This window comes from Sturnira hondurensis, unplaced genomic scaffold (assembly GCF_014824575.4).
Source record: "Sturnira hondurensis isolate 20B ecotype Veracruz unplaced genomic scaffold, ASM1482457v3 Scaffold0014953, whole genome shotgun sequence".
Classification (NCBI taxonomy): domain Eukaryota; kingdom Metazoa; phylum Chordata; class Mammalia; order Chiroptera; family Phyllostomidae; genus Sturnira; species Sturnira hondurensis.
The window spans coordinates 1,805,676-1,828,463 of NW_028087584.1; the positions used below are offsets into that span (position 1 = coordinate 1,805,676).

Sequence of the window (22,788 nt, forward strand, 5' to 3'; positions counted from 1 at the left end):
CATATCACGATATTAATTTAAAAATTTGTTAGGAAACAGAAGAGGAACTGAAACAGAAATACAAGTTATTTTATATGCAAGCAGACTGTAATGTATCTCCAAAGAAACTGAAGATAAACTACAACAAAAAGATGGTCTGATAAGATCTGCAGACTAATCACAATGCCTCTAGTTTGACAATACTATGATGACTTTCGAATGAACTCATCCTACAGAAAACTGATTAAACAAGAAACACTTGTGAACGGAGTGCAGAAGTATGCATTTCTGTCCTCAAAAAGAAGATGAATATATTTACTTTGACACAGTAGGTGCTTTATTTGATTCAGCAATCTCATTTTGGTTATCAATTCTTAATTCTGTCCTAATTATTACATAGACATTTGTCTATTAATCATTAAAACATAACTTTAAAATAGTTCTTATTATAAAATCCAGCCCTGGCTGGTGTAGCTCAGTGGATTGAGCACAGGCCTGTGAAGCAAAGGATCACAGTTCGATTTCCCAGTCGGGGCAATGCCTGGGTTGCAGGCCAGGTCCCCAGTAGGGGACACATGAAAAGCAACCACACATTGATGTTTCTCTCCCACTCTCCTTCCCATCTCCTCTCTCTAAAAATAAATAAATAAAATATTTCAAAAAAAAATCCAAGCACTATGGAAATCATAAAGAAAAAATCACAATTTCACCAAAACAACCAAATTTCTACACATCTTCATATATTTTTTCATTATTTTTTCAATGATCTTGACTGTTTTACATTGTTGCTATCATAAAGTACACAGCACAGTGCATTCTAATTTTTCATTAAATGAAAATAATACAAGTAAACTAAGTATCTCACATTAAGAGACTAGTTTAATAATATATAAATGTACTATACAGTTCTTATAAACAATGTAAAATTGGGTAGCCATTAAAAGTAATATAGATATGTATTTAACAACAGTGAAAAACATCCATACTATAACAAACAGGAAGGGGGAAACTCAACATGCACACTACTATCATATTTATGCAATATTATGTGTGTTTTATCTAAATTGAGAGACATTAGAAGAATTTCATTTAAACAGTAGAGAATTAGAGGGTATAATTTTGCATGATTTTTAGGGTTTTTTTGGGGGGGTACTTTACAATGGAGTTTTAGAAAAATAACAAAGCTATTATAAAAAGAAAAGTATTTCCTATTCACATACCTCTTTTTAGAAGTAGGACCTGATTTAAAAAACAATCTCTTCTGCTAACCACTAAATTACACTAATTTGATTTTTAAATTAACTGATTTCAAACAATGGAAGCTTCTGCTTAACATTAACATAGTTATTTCTATCTCACAAAGCAAACAGGGAAGTTTTCTTTGATTAATATTGTTCTTTCATCTTCAATATTTAAAGCATAATCAGTAAATGTGAAATTACAGGCTAGTGTATCTTTTCCAGTTTTAAATGAAAAAATAATTTGAAAGTAGAATCTATTTGATCAAGTAGCTTTATTCTGAAAAATAAGATCATGTTTTTATTTTTAGGATTTTACTTTATTTTTTAGAAGGGGGGGGGAAGTAAGAAAAAGAGGGAAAGAAATTTCAATGTGTGGTTGCCAGTTGCCTCTCACATGCCTCCTACTGGGGGCCTGCAACCCAGGCACATGCCCTGACTGGAAATCGAACCCATGACCCCTTGGTTCCAGGCTGGCACTCAATCCACTGAGTCACACTAGCTGGGGCAGACCATGCTTTTAACATAAACAGAGTACAGTGGAAGAAACAGAGAATTCGAATAAAATACTACTCTTAAAGAAGAGATTTTAGGCTGTAGTTCTAAACTAAGCTATAGGGTAGTGGGCGGGTAGCTTAAAGAAAAAAGCACATATTTCAGAGTCCCAGCCCAGATCTACCAATTCAGTTTTTGAGAATGAAGACCAAAAATCTGTTTCAATGATTGTAATGTAGCTGGTCTAGGAAACAGAATTTGAGAACCACTGAACTGACAAGATTTTATGACTGCAATTCTAAAATCTGTGGCTTCTCTTGAAATCATTCTAATGCCAATGTTATCAACTAAGACAGAATGAAAATAACTGAATTGATATGACATTTCCCCCTCCAATATTTAATTACTTTTTAACTCTAAAATAACCCCTCAGTTGAAACTTTTATAGTATTTTATATTCCACTTTTATTCCTAGCTCACTATCCACCTCAGACCTATTGAATGGCTCATCCAAAATGCCCAAATTTACTTTATCTCAAACACAAATCAATTAAATGTGAATTTCCCATGAGACTTAGAAAAGCAATTTCTAGGACTCATACATTCTTTTAGGCCCTTTCTGAGTAACAAATTTGTAGGGAATTTAATTCAAGGAAAAAAGAGTAAGTGAAAAACTTGCTTAGAATCATAATTTATTCTTTGCTCTGTGAGTTGTACAAAAGTCTGATGACCATTGATTTTGATTTTAGGGCAGTTTAACCCTTAATTAAGTTATTATACATGCCTACTTCTGAACCTCAGTATAGGAGACTTTGTCTGTCTTCTTCATCTTGTTTAATGCCCCAACAATGAAATGTATTAATGTATATTTAGGTTATAGAAGCTGAATATTAAAACAAATTAAAAACTACAGAAAGAAATACTTCTGAATTCTCCCCAACTTCTAAATTCACTACTACAGATTTTATAGCTATTCTAAAAGGCAAAATTATCTTAATTTCCAGAGATTTTTTACTATATAGATTTGCCATTCTTCCTCTAAGTGCACCACAAGTGGTTAAATTTTAAATGCATAAGAAGTACCATATGTGCTGCATAAACTAAGTCATGTATTATTATAGTTTGTGAATAATTTAAGAGATTTTCAATGGTATTTCTAATGGAACAATTTTGGCCTCTCAAACCCAATCTTTTTTGAGGCAAATTTTCACTGTAACTTACACCAGTGATTTTCAATCTTTTCCATCTCATGACACACATAACTATTACTAAAATCCTGTGGCACACCAAAATATAGATTGTATTTTTTGCTGATTAGACAAAAAATAGGTATAATTTTGATTCATTTACACCAGTTGTCTACTATTGTGTTGGCTATTGTCATTTTTTTTCATTTGACCATCTAAGGAAAAGAGGTCAGCATCTCTCACTAAGTAATCAGGTATTTCATACTTTAAAAATTCTTGTGGCACACTGGTTAAAAATCGCTATCTTACACTATGAATAAAAATTACTGATTAAACTTCTTAATAAAAATGTTTAAATAGTTTACCCCAGGTTAGAATGTTCTAAAAAAATAGAAAAACTCAATATAAGTTAATTTTAATTTCAGACATGGCATAGGCCAAATATACATGAATTAGAAATAGCACATTTAAGGTGTTTGTGGCAGCTTACTCTTAAAAATACTTAAGAAAAGTTCTGTAAAAAAGGTCACTACAGGCCAATTTCCTGGCGACTGTTTCAAATACATCATTGTTAGTGTTCAAGAGGAGCTGTTGCAACAGTTTTTATAACAACCAGGAGTTGCTGTAAATTTATACAAGAGTTTAAAATTTGATCCACAAGTGAATAATTATAAAAATGTTTTGTCAGTGAGGTTTATAAAAAAGCATACTATAAACTAATTTATGAGATAATTTAAATAACAAATGTTTTTACATACACTATCATCTAAGTGTGATGAAACAACATGCCCCACCCTGCTTTTTGGCTGTTCATCTTAATCTAGTATGTTTTTATTTACAAAAAATACAAAAATGAATTTCCCAATTCCAAAAAAATAGTTAAAACTAAAAAGTTCTTGTCTTTTAAAATAACTTTTCTTTTAAGAGGATTAATTTATTTAAACAATTACCATGTATATCAAATACATTATATTCTACCCATTACAAAATCCAGATTGACAAAAATTTTCAGTGTGTTCTCCTACATACTCCCCTTTAGCTTGGTTATTTTGGTTATATCATTTACTCTTTTATTTATTTTTTTTAAATATATTTTATTGATTATACCATTACAGTTGTTCTATTCCCCCCCTTCATTCCCCTCCACCAGCACACTCCCTCCCCCATCATTCACCCCCCCTTAGTTTATAACCACGTGTCTCAAATTCTTTAGATTCTATATTTCCCCCCACTATTCTCGCCCTCCCCCTATCTATTTTCTACCTACCATTTATGCTATTTTCTGTGCCTTCTCCCCCCTTCTCCTCCTCCCACCCCCGTTTCTAACCCTCCATGTGTTCTTCATTTCTATGGTTCCACTCCTGATCTAGCTGTCCTCTTGGTTTGCTTTTGTNCGTGTAACTGGCAACTGTCGACGTAAGGCTTTGAAAGTAGTGTCCGACATTGTCTGATAATTCTCACTGATGGCAGTCTGGTATTCATTTTCTGCAGCTTCTACAATCTTTATAAATTCTTTTGCTGTTTGCACTTCATTAGACACTGTTAGGGAATCTTGTATATCTTTATGACTCACTAGCTGAACATTACCATCTTCATAATAATGAACCTGAATTTTCAAGATGCCAACCACTTGAGTGGTTGAAGGAGTGATTGTAAACTTCCATTCTGACCTCCAACGACCATTCCAAAAATTTTTTGCTTGGAACTGATGGCTTTCTATGCATGCAATAATGGTTTGCTGTCCATCTATTTTTTTGCCATACACAGTGCAGACTCCATTCGGGTAATGTTCTTTTACGTAAGCTCTCAGAGCAGTTTCTACTGAAGTTCTCCATGATTCAACTGCATTTTCTACTTCACAGGGTCTTGGATCAGTTGCCTCCTTCCTTAAGTGATCAAATTTAAAACAGATTCTGTTCTTTGGATCCAAAAACTTTCCATTTCCCAAGTCGCCATGTTCTGTTATCAATACCTGATCTTCATAACCTTCAATTTTTACTGGAGTAAACTGGTCCAAGTTATACTGTGCAAATGCATGGGCTGCTCCTTCCCTGAGAAGATTGTCATTATTAAGCAGTAACCGAACATCATTGAAAACCTCATTAAATTCTCCAGGAGGGGCATGAATGATGAATTTTGCTGCTATACGCACCTTCTCTTNGGATCGCCCCCTGGGGCCTGCGTGGTCCGTCTCACTATGGGCGAATATGCAACCACGGTCAGTTTGCCCCACACCCCGACTGGTTCCGGGCTGCCTGCCCGCCTAGGTCGGGGGATCTGTCCTGCCCGAGCCAGCTCCACTGCTGGCTCCGCCCCTCTTACCGTCCCCGTTGAACGGTTCATAGTTGTCGGACTTCCGTATAATTCAGTTTTCTGGTCTCTGGGTGTGTCCTTGTTCTCCAAACCTTTGTTGTATTCAGACTTGGTTGTGGGAGAAGGCACAGTGTTTCCACCTATGCCTCCATCTTGGCGGAAGTTCCCCTATATCATTTACTCTTTTAAAAAAGTGATTGGTATATCAAGTCTTAGTGTTATGAATTAAACACTTACCATTAAACACCTCATTAAATTCTCCAGGAGGGGCATGAATGATGAATTTTGCTGCAATACGTACCTAAAATAGAAATGAAGATATAAATGTCCCATTGTATAGGCCTCTAACAAAGTGGCAAAAAGAAAAAAAAAGCAAAATTACACTTTTTAAAAGTTTTATAGAAAATGGCTTAAGAAACATGTAAAGATAGTGATGCTTTACTCAAACACCTAAAGTTTATTACTGTTTTTATCATTTACTATTATATCACAATGTATAGGGTAAATATAAATAAAATACATGTCTGTAATCAACAACCTAACTTTACACCTTGAAGAAGAAAAAGAACAAATGAAGACTACAGTTAGTAGGAAGAAATATAAAAAACTAGAGCAGACATAAATGATACAGAGACAATAGAGAAGATCAAGAAAACTAAGAGCTGGTATTCTTGAAGAGATAAACAAAACTGACAAGACCATTTAGCTAGACTTAACAAGGAAAAAAGAGAAGATTTATAAGTAAAATCAGAAATGAAAGTGGAACTGTTATAAATGATACAGAAATACAAACGATCATAAGAGACTATTATGACAAATTGGACAACCTAAAAGAAATTGGTAATTCCTAAAATCACAAAACCTGCCAAGACTGAATCATAATGAAATAGAAAATCTGAACAAACCAGTAACAAGTAAGGAGATTAAATCAGTAACCAAGAACCTTCCAACAGACAAAAAGTTCAGGACCAGACAGCCTCACTGGTGAATTCTACCAAATGTTCTAAGAATAATTAATACCAGTCCTTCTCAAACTCTTTCAAAAAAAATAGGAGAGGAAACTCTTTCAAACTTGTAAATGGCCAGCATTACCCTGATACAAGGACCAGACAAGGACACCAAGAGAAAAGAAAATCACAGGCCCACATCCATGGTAATCATAGATGTAAAAATCCTCAACAAAATATTAGCAAACAGAATTCAAAAAAATATTAAAAGGATCCTATACCTTTATCAACTGGGATTTATTCCAGGCATGTAAACACAGATGATTCAACATCTGTAAATTACTGTGATACAACACATTAACAAAATGAAGGATAAACATATGATTATCTCAACAGATGCAGGAAAGGTATTTGACAAAATTCAACGTCTATTTATGATTACAATTCTCAACAAAGCAGATATAGATAGAACATACTTCAACATAATAAATGACAAGACCACAGCTAATATGATACTCAAAGGAAGAAGCTGAAAGCATTCCCTTTGAGAGCAGGAAAAACACAACGATGACCAGTCTTACCACTTTCATTCACAAAGCACTGGAAGTCCCAGCCACAGCAATCAGACAAGATATAAAAGACCTCCAAACTAGAAACAAATAAGTAAACCACCACTATTTGCAGATAAAACCCTAAAGACTCCATAAAAAAATATACCCTGGAGACCTACATACTTTTATTAACCAATGTCACCCCAATAAATTCAATAAAACAAACAAAAAATATTACAATAATGTGGCATCTTTTAGGTATAGTTGTCTAATGGTAGAATAGAGAAGCAATCACACATACCAGTTAGAACAGAGTCCATAAAGTTGCAGGATACAAAATCATACCCCAAAATCATATAGATGACATATAATTGTGTGTTTATAAAGAAGATGACAATAATTATGTGTTTATAAAGTCATAAATTAGTGAAAAATATAGAAAGGAGGAGGGGCAGAATGGTTAGATCTGACTGGATCTTAGGAAACTTTAGCTGAACGATAAATGAGACAGAAATATCAACTATTATTCTGACAGGCATATTTTAACAGAGTAATGACTGTGTTTGATAAAGATCATTAATCACTAACAAAAATACATCTGAGAGGTTAAATAACATGCCCAATATTACAGTTTAGTGAAGAAGCCTTAAGCATTTATAAGTGTTCCAATCACTACACAGTCACCTGACTCAAATGAGCCAGTATTCCCAAAGGTGCAGTCCTTGAATAAGCTGCAGCAGCAGCAGCACCAGTGATCATGTTTGAAATGTGCATGCGTGAGTACCTACCTGACTAATTTAATTACTCTGGAAATGAGGCCCAGGAAACACTATTTAAACAAGCTTTCCAGGTGACTTTTTAATGCACATTCAAGTATTTGCTGAATTAAGGGATCATCCTTGGCAAAAACAAAAGCCTAGGCTTATTTTCTTATTTCCCACTTTACTAGCATTGTGATTTATTTGATCTGGGAATTTAAAATGGTAAGAATAGAAAATATTTAGCTTTGTACATACAAGGGTCCAGAAGAAGTCCAGCCATTGTTAATAACAAGAATGGTTTGCCCACCATTGATGTAACCTGGCAGCCAAGTAAAGTGGACGGAAATGCACATGCGTGCACAATGATGACTTCACTGTACTACTCAGTGGGGGCGGTAGATACCTTGTCTGAGCATGTGCACTGTGTGGCCATCACATTCAAAATGACTGAGCAAGTACAGCAATGAATCTGCATCAAATTTTGTGTTAAGCTTGAACACTGCTCCATGGAAACTATTCAGATAAATCAGAAGGCCAAGCTATGGGCAAATGGTGATTGGCAGCTTCATCACAACAGTGCTCCTGTTCATGCATCATGTCTCATACAGAGTTTTTTGGTGAAACACCAAATCACTCAGGTGACTCAGCCCCACTATAGCCCAGATTTGGCACCCTGTGATTTCTGGCTTTTCCCAAAACTAAAATCTCCTTTGAAATTAAAGAGATTTCAGACCATCAATGAGATTCAGGAAAATACAATGGGGCAGTTGATGTCAAATGGGACTACTGTGTGAGGTCTTAAGGTGCCTACTTTGAAGGGGACTGAGGTGTCATTGTCCTTTGTGCAATGTTTCTCGTATCTTGTATCTTCTTCAAAAAAGTCTCTATTTTTCATATTACATGGCTAGATACCTTCTGGACAGACCTTATGTATGTTCTGTGTATGTGTATGCATCTAAGTTTTCAGAAGAGACAGATGAAAAAGGAGTGACTTTTCTTATAAAAGTTTCTTATAAAGTTACACACACATATGCCAGAATGAAGATGTTCCTAGTTAGAGGCCACATATGTGACAAAGCCTTAAAGAAGTTAGAAAATGTCAATTAAAAAAATGAAAGCGTTTATAGTCTGGAACATTAAAAAGTTTGAAGTAAAATCGATATTGTTGGATAGCACTGAGCACTTAACAATGATGAGGATGTTAACAAAATTAGGATGCTCTAATTAGTGCTTACCAACCCCTTCACATGGATTATGTCATATATTCTTCACAACAACCCTATGAGGTAGTTACTATTGTATTTGCACACTTTTAGATGAAGTACCTGAAACAGGAGAAGTACTGTATTTTGCTGTGTATAATGCGCTCCCAGGTATACTGTGTATCCACGTTTCTGGTCCAAATTTTCAGGAAAAAAGTCTTTCGTTTTAATTTTTAAATTCATTTTTATATTTATTTAGATTGTTTTTGTCCTATAAAGGAATTTAAGCATTTATTTTTTAACATATTATGGTACAAGAAATTTTATGTAACAAACATAAAACACAAGAACAGATACAAGGTATTTCAAGTACTACCCATGTATAATGTGCACCCTAATTGTGCCCTCAAAAGTTTGGACAAAAAAGTGCGTGTTATACATGGCAAAATGCAGTAACTGTCAGTCTGATTCCTGAATATACACTTTATTTACATTATGCTGCTTCTCAGACATAAAAGTTTTGGTAGAATGAGTAAAATCCAGCCAGCCAAAACTGAACAAGGCAGAATGTAACAGTATAGCCACCAAACAACTGCCCAAATATAATATTTTTTTGTTATTTAAAATGTTCATAACAACATAAGTGAAACACAAATTTCTTGACACAAAAACCAAAGTTCACTCAAGAAGAAATAGACTATTTGAATAGTTCTAAGCCTATTTTAAAAGTTGAATTTGTTATTAAAAGCCTTCCAACAACTAAACCTCTGGGTTTTCTTACACCTAACATTAAAAAAAAAAAAACAATTATACACGTTTTATTACAGAAAACAGAAGTGAACACCTTCCAAATCATTTTAAGAGAAAAGGACTATCCTCTATCTACCAACGACTAAATAAATGGAGCCACTTTAAGATGGAACTGGAGCTGCCATCCAGAGGAACAGAACTGCCTCGCAGGTATTATGCCTCAAACCTTTGGAATGTTACAACTGGGCAAAATAACCTTTGGACTGTCCCAAACAACTATTTGTGAAGATAACAAGAAAGCAGGTATTATGGCTAAGGAACTGAAAATTAAAAACACTGTTCAGAATTAGCATTGTTATGTTAGCTTATCTGCACCAATGAAATGCCTCCTTCTACTGATGTAACTGTTCCCCTTCCCTTTCCCATACATAACCTTAGTCTCCTAATTGCAACACTATTTGGATTTCTGCCTGAATCAGTGCTTCCAAAATAGCTATTTTGCTTTCATCTCAGATAATGCTTGTTGACTCTGTTTATATTTTTGGTTTTATTTTTAGGTTAGCACAACTAACAGACCCAAATCTCTCAAGAACATGGATGCAGAAATCCTCAATAAAAAATTAGTAAGTTGAATCCACACTTCCAACAAAGGACTTATAACCAAAATATGTATTCTTAAAACTGAAAGTTCAGAGAATAGCAAACAAAAGACTAGAACAGACACTTCAAGAGGATATGCAGAAGACCGATAAGTGCACAAAAGGATGTGCAATATTGTTAATGATTAAGAAAATGAACACTGACATCATGAAATACTTCTATATTGTAATAGAATGGCTAAAATAAAGAGTGATAATACCAAGTGCTAATGAAGGTGCAAAACAATTTGAACAGTCTAGTGAATTACTAGATATGTTCCAAGGCTCACTGCTAACTCAGCAGAGAACAGCTTGACAATTTCTTATAAAGTTACTCACACACAATATGACACAACAATCCCACTCCTGGTTATGTGCCCTAAATAAATGCAAATCTATGTTCACACAAAAATCTATTCGCCATTGCTCAACCCAATGCACTACCCAAATGTCCACAGATGGGTATATGAATAAATAATCGATGGTGTGTTCACACAGAATACTACTCAATAAAAAGGAACATGTTATGAATACATGCAACAATGAATCTCAATCTCGAAGCTGAAAGAAAGAAACCAGTTTCAAAAAGTTACACAGTAGTAATTACTATGTTGCATTTATATAACATTCTCAAATAAACAATTTATAGCAATGAAAAACAGATCAACTATTTCCAGGGGCTGGGAAGTGGAGGGAGGAGGGTAAAAGTTAATCTCCCTCTCTTCTGAACTTCCTTTCTCTTATGTAAATACTTAATTTCTCCAAAGAAAGAAATGAGGGGAAGTAAGAAAATAAAGTTTTGGGGATGATGCAACTGCATGACAGCTAGATTTTGGTAGTGCTTACATGAATCTACACATGGTTGCAGGTCATCATAAAAAGGGGGGGGGTGTTCTTACTATATTCTAATTAAAATATATTTATATGTTTTCAAATCATTTTTTAAAATATTTAAGAGGACTACTAAAATCAAAAGGCAAAATATAAATAATTTTAAATACTCAAGGGCAGAGTATGGTGTGGAAGATAGTGTATGCTAAACACAGACTGGAATCTACTATGATTATGTAAATGTCTTAATTTACTCTCCTTTCAACCGAGATAAGGAGTTCTTAGAAAGCATTTAAAATAAAATCTTTTTTAAAAATTTTTATTTATTTATTTATTTATTTATTTATTTATTTATCTATCTTTAGAGGGGAAGGAGAGAGGGAGAGAGACATCAATGTATGGTTGCCTTTCGTGCGTCCCCTGCTGGGAGTTGGCCTGCAGGGAACTGGCCTGCAACCCAGGCATGTGCCCTGACTGGGAATTGAATTGCAATCCTCTGGTTCGCAGGCCTGTGCTCAATCCACTGAGCTACGCCAGCCAGGGCCTAAAATAAAATCTTAATCATTACCACAGGCAACAATCATCAGCAGGTTACTACAATTTTTGTCAAATATTTAAGAAAACTCTTTTTTTTAAAGGTTTTATTTATTTATCTTTAGAGGGGAAGGGAAGGAGAGAAACATCAATGTATGGTTGCCTCTCGTGAGTCCCCTGCTGGGAACTGGCCTGCAACCCAGGCCATGTACCCTGACTGGGAATCGAACCATGATCGTGTGGTTCACAGGCCCATGCTCAATCCACTGAGCTACACCAGCCAGGGCCAAATATTTCTTAAGAAAACTCTTAATTAACTTATACATTACCTATAAAACTGGCAAAGAATTAAAGAATCAATAGTAAGCAGTATATATATACACACACACACACATACATACATAGCATATTTAGTGATGTGATTAACTACCTGATGAGCTTTAAAAATTCTAGCCGATTTCCCCAAACCAACTTGGATTATAACAGCTATGCCTAAAATCTGGTCTCTCTGAATTTCACCAGCTAAGAAGAATTTGATTTCTGGATTTTTCACGTGCTAGAGAAAAAAATCGTGTCTGGCACAGGAATGGCTTCCCCCAAAATTGTTTAATTACCAAGGTATTTTCTAAACACTGATATAGACTCAACATTCCCCAACATCCATTCTTCCTAGCTAACATTTTTAATTTCAAAATTACTTCATTGCATTTCTAAACCCAAGTAAGAAAAAAGGTTATACAAGAGGTCCTAGAATGAATTTCTGAAAATAACAAAACGTAGTTTCTCTCTAACACACATGGAATTATACTTTATTTACCCCCAGGAATATTATAGGGGTTTTTTCCCCCTGGAAGAGTGCAGTGAATTATGAGATACATTCCTAGGTCGACTGCTGAATCTTCTGCACTAACCATCTTCTTTCGTATGATATTATTTGAAATCAAGTCCTTCTAAATTGGAGTTAGATTCAACAAAGAGTTGTTAAGTAGCAGGTAGGAATGAGCAGCCAGACAGGAAATAAAGACAGGATCCTCACCATCAAAATCTAACAAAGAACTTAATACAGGAGGCTAGAAGCAAGAGGAAGACATGTCTGACCAACTAACTCAGCAGTTCTGAACTTAGTTTGATAAGGCTACCAGGTGTCCCAAGCATTACAAGCAAAAACAGTGCAGGGGAGGGGAGAAGCCTGAGAAAAGGGGCTTCTGTAACAATCTTAACTAGGATTACTGGGTATGGGATTGTACAGGAGAAAGAGGGAGCCTATGAACAAGAGGGGACGGGGGACCTCTGTAACAACTTCACTGAGACAAAGAACCTTTACTAACTGTGAAAGAAAGCCTTTGTAACTGTATATTGTTCTCAAGGGGAGAAAGAGGGGGAACCTAAAAGCTGACTGAGGTATATAACCTCTGAACCCCAATAGTCAAGGTACTTAGATTACCTAAGTACCCACCTAAGTAGCCTTGGCTCAAGTGTATAGTACAACCTTATTAACAAGCTTACTAACACCTTTATGAGAACCTGCTTGCAGCTTTGTGCTCTTGTGTTTTATGAATAAACTTGCTATATGATTTCCACTATACACGTTTGTCTCACTTGAATTTGTGTCTTGCGGGCAAGACAAGAACCCAGACAGAGGAGAGAGCCTGTTAACTCTCTCTCCCGATCTTTATTATTTTTATTGAATTTCTGAACTGCAATTCTAGACTGGGGGTGGGGGTGCCTTGGTTTTGTTGGGAAGGTGGCTAGATGGGAGATTAACTCTTATCCATGTTAGTTACCAACAGCTGACAGTTGCACCAAGAAGTATAGTTTTGAAAAGTTTACCTATTAATTAGAGCTTAATGTATTAGCATTGGCTAAAAGTTGAAAGAACTAGCTGTATTCTTCCTTTTCTTTCTCTTGGATCCAAACATTATTTTGTATAACATACACAAAAGAGAAACATAGCATAAAAAGTATGTTCCATTATATTGTGCTTGTAAAAGAGTAGATACCACAAGTGACTATAAAAGTCAAGGATATTCAAAACACATATCACACATTGTTTTTTAAAGACTTTATTTATTTATTTTTAGAGAGAGGGGAAGGGAGAAAGAAAAAGAGGGAGAGAGACATCAATGTATGGTTGCCTCTCACACATCCCCTACTGGGGACCTGGCCTGCAATCCAGGCATGTGCCCTGACTGAGAATCGAACCAGCAACCCTTTGGTCCACAGGCCAGCACTCAATCCACTGAGCCATTCCAGCCAGGGCACATGTCATACATTTCAAAAAGTTTCAAAAATGCTTCTGAAAAAATGTCTAATGAATTTAGCTGCCATCATTCAGGGAGTAATTGCAAGAAGAGGTGTTATCACAGAGGTACTAGGTACTAGCTAACACTAAGTGTTAACTAAGGTGACATTAAATTCATATTCCATTTCTTCTCACAAACAACTTATTTTAAGACTTCGAATGGTTATCTCTGGAAGTAATGAATAATTCATTTTTGTGTGCAAAAATTCTAGTACGGCTATTTAGGCACTTTTGCAATTTCCCATGAGCCATTGTCTCATTAAAATCAAGTCAAACAATTTTGGGTTAAACAGAAGATTCTAATTACTTGAGTTCTAATTAAGATATGATCATATCTACCATTTTTGTTTGTTTACAACTGTTTGAACCAACTCATTAGTTTCGAGACCCAAAATCAAATTGTTCTAGTTTAGGCTTTATAAAAACAAAGTGAATGGGTGAATATTTTTGGTGCTTCTTCTATGGCTAAACATATTTAACTTCACTTTAAATTATCATTAAACAACTACACAAATTGGGCTTGCTGTAGTTGTTTAAAGATAATTCTAGGAGGGCTGTAACTGTTTAACACAAATTTTCATATCACAAAAAACTTCTCTTTCTATATACTCTACCAAAACTGTTAACTTCAAAAGTTCTCTTTTTTGATCCAGCAATTTTATAACTAGGTACTTACATAACAGAAATAATGCATATGTCCACAAAAAGATGCACAAGGTTTTATAGCAGCCTTACCCCAAATATACATCAAGAAAAAAATGGCTAAGGAAACTGGGGTACTGATACAAGTAATGCCATTAATGAATCTCAAAAACATGCTGAGGCCCTGGTCAAGTAACTCAGCTGGTTAGAGCATCATCTGGATAAACCAAGGTTACGGGTTCAAACCCTGGTAAGGGCACATACAAAAATCAACCAATGAATAAATAAATAAGTGAAACAACAGCCCTGGCTGGTGTAGCTCAGTGGATTGAGTGCGGGCCTACAAACCACACGATTGAGGTTCAATTTCCAGTCAGGGCACATGCCTGGGTTGCAGGCTAGTTCCCAGCAGGGGACTCATGAGAGGCAACCATACATTGATGTTTCTCCTTCTCTCCTTCCCTTCCCCCCTAAAAATAAATAAATAAAATCTTTAAAAAATAAGTGAAACAACAAATTAATGTCTGTCTCTAAAAATCAAGTAGAAGAAAAAAAGAAACATAACATACTGAGTGGAAAGGAACCAGACATACACAAAAATATATACCGTATGAGTCCATTTATATGACATCCCAAACCAGGGAAAACTAATCCATGGTGATAAAGAATATGGTTTGGAAAAGGGTGTGGAGGTTGATCAGAAAGAGGAATGAGGGAACTTTCTGAGGTGATAGAAAATTTTCATCTTATTCTGAGTGAATGGTGTGATTGCAGAGGTTTATATAATTCTGAAAATCCACTGACCTAAACATTTAAGACGTGTGCACTGTATAGTGGGCAAATTATATCTTACCTTAAAAAATGCAAAACAACTCTCTCAAATATTTCTTATTCTTTATGTATAAATGTTTATTAGTTAAAAAACTTGGTAACCATGTAATTAAGGAATTAAATATTATTAGCTTGTTTTCTAATAAAAATTATTCACAAACCTTTTAACATTAATTTTTATTGCTAAAAATTCACAAAGTGTATTTATCCAACCCTTGATTTTCTAATGAAAAAACACAGTAAAAAAATTAAAGGTAAAATGTTAAAGAAACAAAATATAGGACCTTACAATTTTCAGCCAAGATGGAGGTGTAAGATAGATATACTATGCTTCATTGCACAAGCAAAAGAAAAACAACAAATTTAAAAAAAAAGAACTGACAAAAATTCAAATTGCATGGGGTCTGACAACCAAGGATTTAAAGAAGAAACATTCATCCAGACAGGTAGGAGGGAAAGAGATGGGCAGCTGAAGATGGCAGGATATGCGACAAGGCGAGGCAGGGGATGATGATCCAGGCTATCCCGCATTTGAATGCGGATAAACTGGGAGGAACAACTGGGGAGCCAGACAGACCACACAATCCAGGGTTTCAGTGTGGAAAACTAAAGCCTCAAAACCTCTGGCTATAAAAATCTGTGGGGGTTGAGACAACAGGCGAAACTTCCAGCCTCACAGGACAGTTCATTGGAGAGACCCATGGGATCCTAGAACATATACCAACCCACCCATCCAGGAATCAGCACCAGAAGGGCCTGATTTGCTTGTGGGTAGCAGGGGAAGTGACTCGAAGTGGGGTGAGAGCTGAGCAAGTGGCACAGTTCCCTCTCTGACCCCTCATCCACATACAGCTCCACAAAACAGTGAAGTGGGCCCCCCTGCCCTGGTGAGTACCTAAAGCTCTGCCCCTTACAACAAAACATCTGCACCAAAATAAAGAAATATGCTCCAAATGAAAGAATAGATCAAAACTCCAAAAAAAGAACTAAGGGATGAGAAGAGAGCCAATCTATCAAATGCACAGTTCAAAACACTGGTAATCAGAATTCTCACAGAAATGGTTGAGTATGGATGCAAAACAGAGGAAGAAGTGAAGGCCATGTGGAATGAAACAAAGGAAAATGTACAGGAAACCAACAGTGAAGGGAAGGAAACTGGGACTCAAATCAATGTTTCAGACCAGAAGGGAGAAATAAATACTCAACTGGAACAGAAGAAACAAGAATCCAAAAAAATGAGGAGAGGCTTAGGAATCTATGGGACAACTTTAAATGCTCCAACATCTGAATTACAGAGGTGGCAGTAGGAGAAAGGGAAGAGCAAGAAACTGAGAAAATGAATTTGAAAAAATAATGCAGAAAAATTTCCCCAATGTGGCAAAGGAAATAAGACTTCCAGGAAGTCCAGAAAGCTCAGAGTCCCAAAGAAATTGGACCCAAGGAGAAATATGCTAAGACACATCATAATTAAATTACCCAATATTAAAGATAAAGAGAGAACCTTGAAAGTAGCAAGAGAAAGGGAGTAAACTTGTAAAGTAGGTCCCATAAGACTACCAGCTGATTTCTCAAAAGAAACTTTAAGGCAAGAAGGGCCTGGAAAGAAGTATTCAAAGTCGTGAAAGGGAAAATCTACATCCAAGCTTACTCTATCCAGCAAAACTATCATTTAGAATGGAAGGAAAGATAAAGGGCTTCCCAAATAAGGTAAAATTAGGGATTCATCATCACCAAGCCCCTTATTATATGAAATGTTAAAGGGACTCATCATAAGAAAAGAAGATCAAAACTATTAATAGTAAAATGACAACAAACTTACAACTATCAACAACTGAACCTAAAAAATAAAAACAAAGCAAACAATTAGAACAGGAACAGAATCACAGAAATGGACATCACATGGAGGTTATGTGAGGGGTGGGAGAATGGGGGAAAAGGTACAGGGAATAAGAAGCATAAATGGTAGGCACAAAATAGACAGAGGGAGGTTAAGAATAGTATCGGAAATGGAGAAGCCAAAGAACTTACATACGTATGAGCCATGGATGTGAACTAAGGGTGAGGAGGTGGAATGCTAGTGGAATGGGGGTGCAGGGCAGAGGGTGATATAGGGGAGAAAAATGGGGCAACTGTAATAGCATAATCAATAAAATACACTTAAAAAGTTAAGGACCTTATACTTTCATTCTGAATTACAGAAATTACATAAATTTATGCCATTTATGTTGGCATAAATCTTCTTTTGTAGAACATATGCCTTGGTCTCCTTAAAAAATATTGGGACATTTTTTGCTTAAATTGAGGATTCTGGTCAAATAATGTTTTTACTCTACTTACCATTTCCTTTATCAGTGTACAATTTATAAGAAGGAAATTTCAGGCTCACACTGAATAAACTGAAGCTGACCATTTCATAAGTCATCTTCCTAAGAAATCTCATGGCAATGAAATTTGTACATTGTGAACTCTTACAGAGTTTTCGCCAACTAGCTTCTGTTTGCTGGGAAGATTTAGCTGATCGTTGAAGTATGATGTTCTATGGAAGACTGCAGACCAAGTAAGCAAATAATGCATGAGTAAAAAAATTCTTACACTTCAACTCTAAATCACTGAACTAAACTACAAAATTTGAGGTGAAAAGGCTATTTTATGTTTTCTTTATTAAAATACAGCTGAAAGCGTAACACCAAAAAAAAATCCTGTAAATATATTATAATCATATTTATCATCTTATAGGCAAGTATGTTAAAATTTGTTTTCAGAAAATTATATTAAAATCTCATTATCAAATTAACTTTTTAAAAAAATTGGCTAAATTTCCATCCCCACTGCTTCCAAAATCTTCAATGCCTAGGACTGGGAAGGGAAAAAAAAATCAAGAGGGAAAAGAAAAAGAAATCAGAAAAGGAAAGAGAGTTTTGCCCATATACTGCCAAATTGGAGTGTTTAGAATTAATCAAGCCTGGCAAATAGAAGGTTCTTAAATATTTGTTCAATAAACATTCAGTCTCCCTGGGATCCCTGTTGTCTCTGCCCTATACTACTCACTTAGTACATAGCTACCATGCCTTGAATAAATCTGTAAGAATAAACTCTCATTTATTTGGAACAATCAGGGATGTAGTATTTCAATGAAGTAAATATTATAAGAGTTATTGCTAATACAATTTTACAGGTAGGCTGTTGATTCTATGTGTAGGCCGTTTATATGAAGGCTGTTGATGTATTCAAAATCACAAAATACTTATGCTAATATAAAGCATGATCTCTTGGAGCCAGACAGATTGGGTTGGATTTTCATCTCCACTATTCATTAGCTATGTGAACTTGGGTTAATAATAATAGTATTAACTATTACTAATAATATTAGCAATAATAATATAGATAATAGGTAATACTTGCATTAGTATACTTCCAGTATTCTTAAAAACAGCTCTGAAATACACATTTTCACATTACATGTTAGTGTTTTGGTGCCCTATAGGGAGTGGTACAAGGTGGCTTATGCCCACCCATTTGTGCTGTTGCAGTGCATTCACTTCCCATACACCAAACTCCTTTCTCTGCACTTGGAAAGCTCACTTCAAAACCTAGTGAGAGCAACACAGGAGAAAAAGCTAGATTCCTAGCTGCATAGTGGCAATGTACAGTTAAAATCTGGGTTTTTATTTAAGCCAATGCAAATAACCAGAGTGCAAGTTTTTAAATTTTTTTAACTTCTATATATCTGTTTTTAATAGGCAAATTAAGGGAGATGAACTATATCATTATTTCTTAACTTTCTAAAACCTTTGCCCTTGTTAAATAAAGTATTACCTACAATTATTCTCTGAGAGAGAAAACAGAGATCCAGAATGGGGATTTGAATTAAGAAGTCCAAACCTTTTCACAGAGCTGCTTTCCATAAGATAGAATGGGACCCAAAGAAATCACTGAGTAAATTCATCTACCCCCACTGCTCCTATCACCACTACACAACAATAGTTCTCAATCTATATACCTCCTATGGATCGCATCCTCTCTCAAGATCAATCAAGACCCATTTTTCTGACTACAATTTATCTATTATAAATCTCTATTACAATGCTTCAAATATACCCAAGAGACTCTTCTCACCTAAACCAACATTCCCTTCTGTTATTGATAATATTGGCACCACCTAGAAATCATTCCACACATTTCCCCCTTCCCAGTCAGTCACATAAATAATGAGTGTCTGTCTCTCTTGAGCAAATTCAATTTTCTTTTGATTCCACTCCATTCAGAACTGGTGATTTTGTTTCTAGGTTGTGACAATAGCTGTCCTGCCTGTAGGACCTTTCTCTAAAGTTCGTTTTCCAGGCCTCGTGGGATGGCTCATTGTTTGGAGCATCTGTCCCATGCAGCAGAAGGTTTCAGGTTCAATCCCCAGTCAGGGCACATACCTAGGTTGCAGGTATGATCCCCAGTTGGGAGCATACAGGAGGCAAACAATTCACGTTTCTGACATCGATGTTTCTCTCCCCCAACTCCCTCCTCCCCACTTTCCTCTCTCTCTCTAAAATCAATAAAACATATCCTCAGGTAAGGATTAAAATTCCCATTCCACCCTGTAACTAGACTGATGTTTTTCAATGTAAATTCTAATTTTTTTTCCTGTGTAAAATCACCTAATGGTCTCCTACTGCCAATAAGATGAAATCCAAAGTCCTCAGCATAACATGTAAGGATTTTCCATATCTGAAAGCTGTAAATTGTTAACAACATAAACCCTTAAACAAGACTATACATTCAGACTACAGCTCCATTGCCCATTACCTGTATTATCACAAGCAAACAAATTCAGTTTCCTCACTTGCAATGAAATAAGACATTTAGAAAAGTGCTAGACACAAAGTACTCAGATAGTGGCTATTAACCTTTTCAATCTTTTTGCCACTTTCTAGCTCCTACAACCTATCCCACTCTTCTTATTCCACATATACACAGCCCTGAAGCCTCATCACTTACTTTAGTCTCTCCAACAAGAACTCTCGTCTTTCAGGTCTCCATATTATTACACATGCATGATCTGACCATTTTTACTTGTGGTACAATTGTACACAGCAACAAAATATCTTAAACTTAGCAAACTGTCAGAAGTTCATACAGAAAGGAAAGCTCTAAGATCAAATTATGCTAGTAAAAACTATGTATTCTTTAGTGTAGCAATCACTAGTATACACTTTATTTATAAAGGATTAATACTTTTGAGACCTGTGGCATAAAAACCTAAAATTAAGGGTCAATATTATGTGTGTGTTGACATCTGGGGAAAACTGAGAGAGCCTTGAATGGCCTAACAGCAAGTTCCCCTTCTCACTCTGTTTCTGCAGATAAGGTTCCCCGCTACAGCCCTCTTTATCACAGGGAACAGGCACACTTCCTGCTTATGCCTGGGTAGCAGCCTTCAGGATTATTAAAACAAGTCAATCACATTCTCTGGGAGGAACCAGGAATCACTCTAGCCTCTTGACACTATGATGCTTGCCTTGCCTCCCAATGGCCTCTGCTTGTTCATTCTGTTCCTGAATGCAAACCCCACATGGCCCTGCATTGCATGCTCCATGGTCCTGGGCTGTTGAGCATATGCGATTAATAAACTGCTGTTCATCTCCTCTACCCAGTGTCAGGTGTGTGTATTCAACCATCCCTATGGCCCTATGACAGGAACTTCTCCCTTACCAACAGAGTGAAGAGGAGGCAAATAAAACAAAATCTAACTTATAGGGAAAGCCTGAATTTAAGATATGAACTCAGGCAAGCAAACAAATAAATAAATATGTATGTATGTGAGAAAGATTCTTCACAGATCTTCATTATCTTTATTTCTGATATAAATTTATAGGTGTGGTTATCTAGTTTCCTATCCTCCAATGGATTTGACAGGAGGATAGGAAAGGTTGATAATTACATTATAAAAAGGGAAGAATCTCAGCCTACCTGACAAAGGCTGCAGGAAACAACATTCCTTTAATGAACAAGCAAACAAAAAAAATTACAAATCAAGTCCTGAGATTCAGAAACTAAACAAACTTCTTGAAGAGAGCTCTAAAATTCATAGTATATGAACTGTTATTTAAGAATAAGTACAAGCTTACATCAGTAACCTTTTCAGATGAAAATAATGTTAGGATTTTAAATTATGAGATGTATATTAAACATTTCAAAACCTCCAGACCTACTGGCAACTCTACTGGGTGATCAAATAATGGGAAAATCTTGTGATGTGGCCAGTGGAGTGGAAGAAGATGAATTCCAGTTTCACGCAACCTTTATTCACTCTTCTCCATTGCTTAGCCTACAGAGAACTCCTTGCAAATTCAGAAATTAGTATTCTAAGTAGTGAGAAATAGTGTTTGATGAAACAAATTAGAAGACCTGGAAGTGATGGACTTCCTCAAATATGACTCTGTGCCATCCTAGTAGTTTAAGATTGTTCAACCTTCTCTGGATTGAAATTTCCACAAATATCTGAAGAATGTGGACAAAATTCAGTTGTAAATTATTAAATTTTCAGATAAGGGAAAAACAAGGATATTCATCTTTCAATATCAGATGAAACTGATTCCACTATTCTTTTTTTTTAAAATCCTCACTCAAGGATATGTTGGTTTTAAAGAGAGAGGAAGGGATGTGAGAAAGAAACACTGATCAACTGACTTCCATACACACCAACCTAGGGTTCTAACCCACACCTAGGTATGTGCCCTGACCAGGGAGGGATCAAGCCTGCAACCTTTTGGTGTACAGGACTATGTATGCTCCAACCAACTGAACCACCTGACCAAGACTGATGCCCCTACTCTTAAAGAGTGCCACTACACTTTCCTGTATGAAAAGATTTGCCATTTTGTCCATCCAGTTCATTTTGATAAACCTCAAGGAAACTGTCTCCTGATTTCTACCAAACACTACTTTTTTTGGTAAATGTCAGGAGATAATCATTTAGGAACAGAGAGGTCTCAGGCTACAGGAAGTGAAAAAACTGTTATGCTAATGCTGGGATGCTGCCTGCCCTAAGGTTGTTCCTCATGTGCTGCAGACAAGAGACAGGATGCCCCTCATACTACTTAAACTATGCCTGCACCTTGAACCTACAGACCAAAATCAGTGTCTCCAGATGATGAACAAATTATAATGACAGATTGTGTGACATCTGCATACATATTGAACAAACATCTGAAGAAGCCAAACTTTTATCTCACTGATGGGAAGGCATTAGTCATAAAGACCCAGAAAGACAACCACTTGGGGCTAAATCCTGTGGAGCAAAGGGCTTTATTTTTCTTAAAAGTTCCAACTCCTTTGTTCTTTCAGTGTTGTAATAGATATAAATGGAAGATAAGGCACATTTGATATCTTAGTGTCATTATGACATGCAATGATGATCCAAATATCAACAGAGTATTGGAATTGTTGCTCTTGGGTGATCTTGAGTGATCCCCCAGAAAAATTAGTACAAAACATCAACTTTTTACTATCCTGTTACCTAGATCACAGAATTTGAAAATGTATAACCTTATCGTACACCTACACTGCTGAGTAAGACTGAAAAACTTCTCAGGG

General features: G+C 35.8%; 2 protein-coding genes across 3 annotated transcripts in view; both read right to left on the reverse strand.

The window, feature by feature from the left end:
* The window catches only part of CAPZA2 (capping actin protein of muscle Z-line subunit alpha 2), a 76,287-nt gene that overhangs the window by 46,705 nt on the left and 6,794 nt on the right, over nucleotides 1-22,788 (reverse strand). For both annotated transcript variants that reach the window (XM_037064218.1, XM_037064217.1), the window contains exon 2: nucleotides 5,450-5,513. In XM_037064218.1, coding sequence (XP_036920113.1) covers nucleotides 5,450-5,513 — 64 coding nt within the window. The remainder of the gene's footprint in view (nucleotides 1-5,449; nucleotides 5,514-22,788) is intronic.
* On the reverse strand, nucleotides 4,266-5,364 carry LOC118999573 (F-actin-capping protein subunit alpha-2-like). Its single transcript, XM_037064203.1, has 2 exons — nucleotides 5,359-5,364; nucleotides 4,266-5,090 (listed from the first exon to the last, which is right to left on the reverse strand). The coding sequence occupies exons 1-2, from the start codon at nucleotides 5,362-5,364 to the stop codon at nucleotides 4,266-4,268; spliced, it is 831 nt and encodes a 276-aa protein (XP_036920098.1).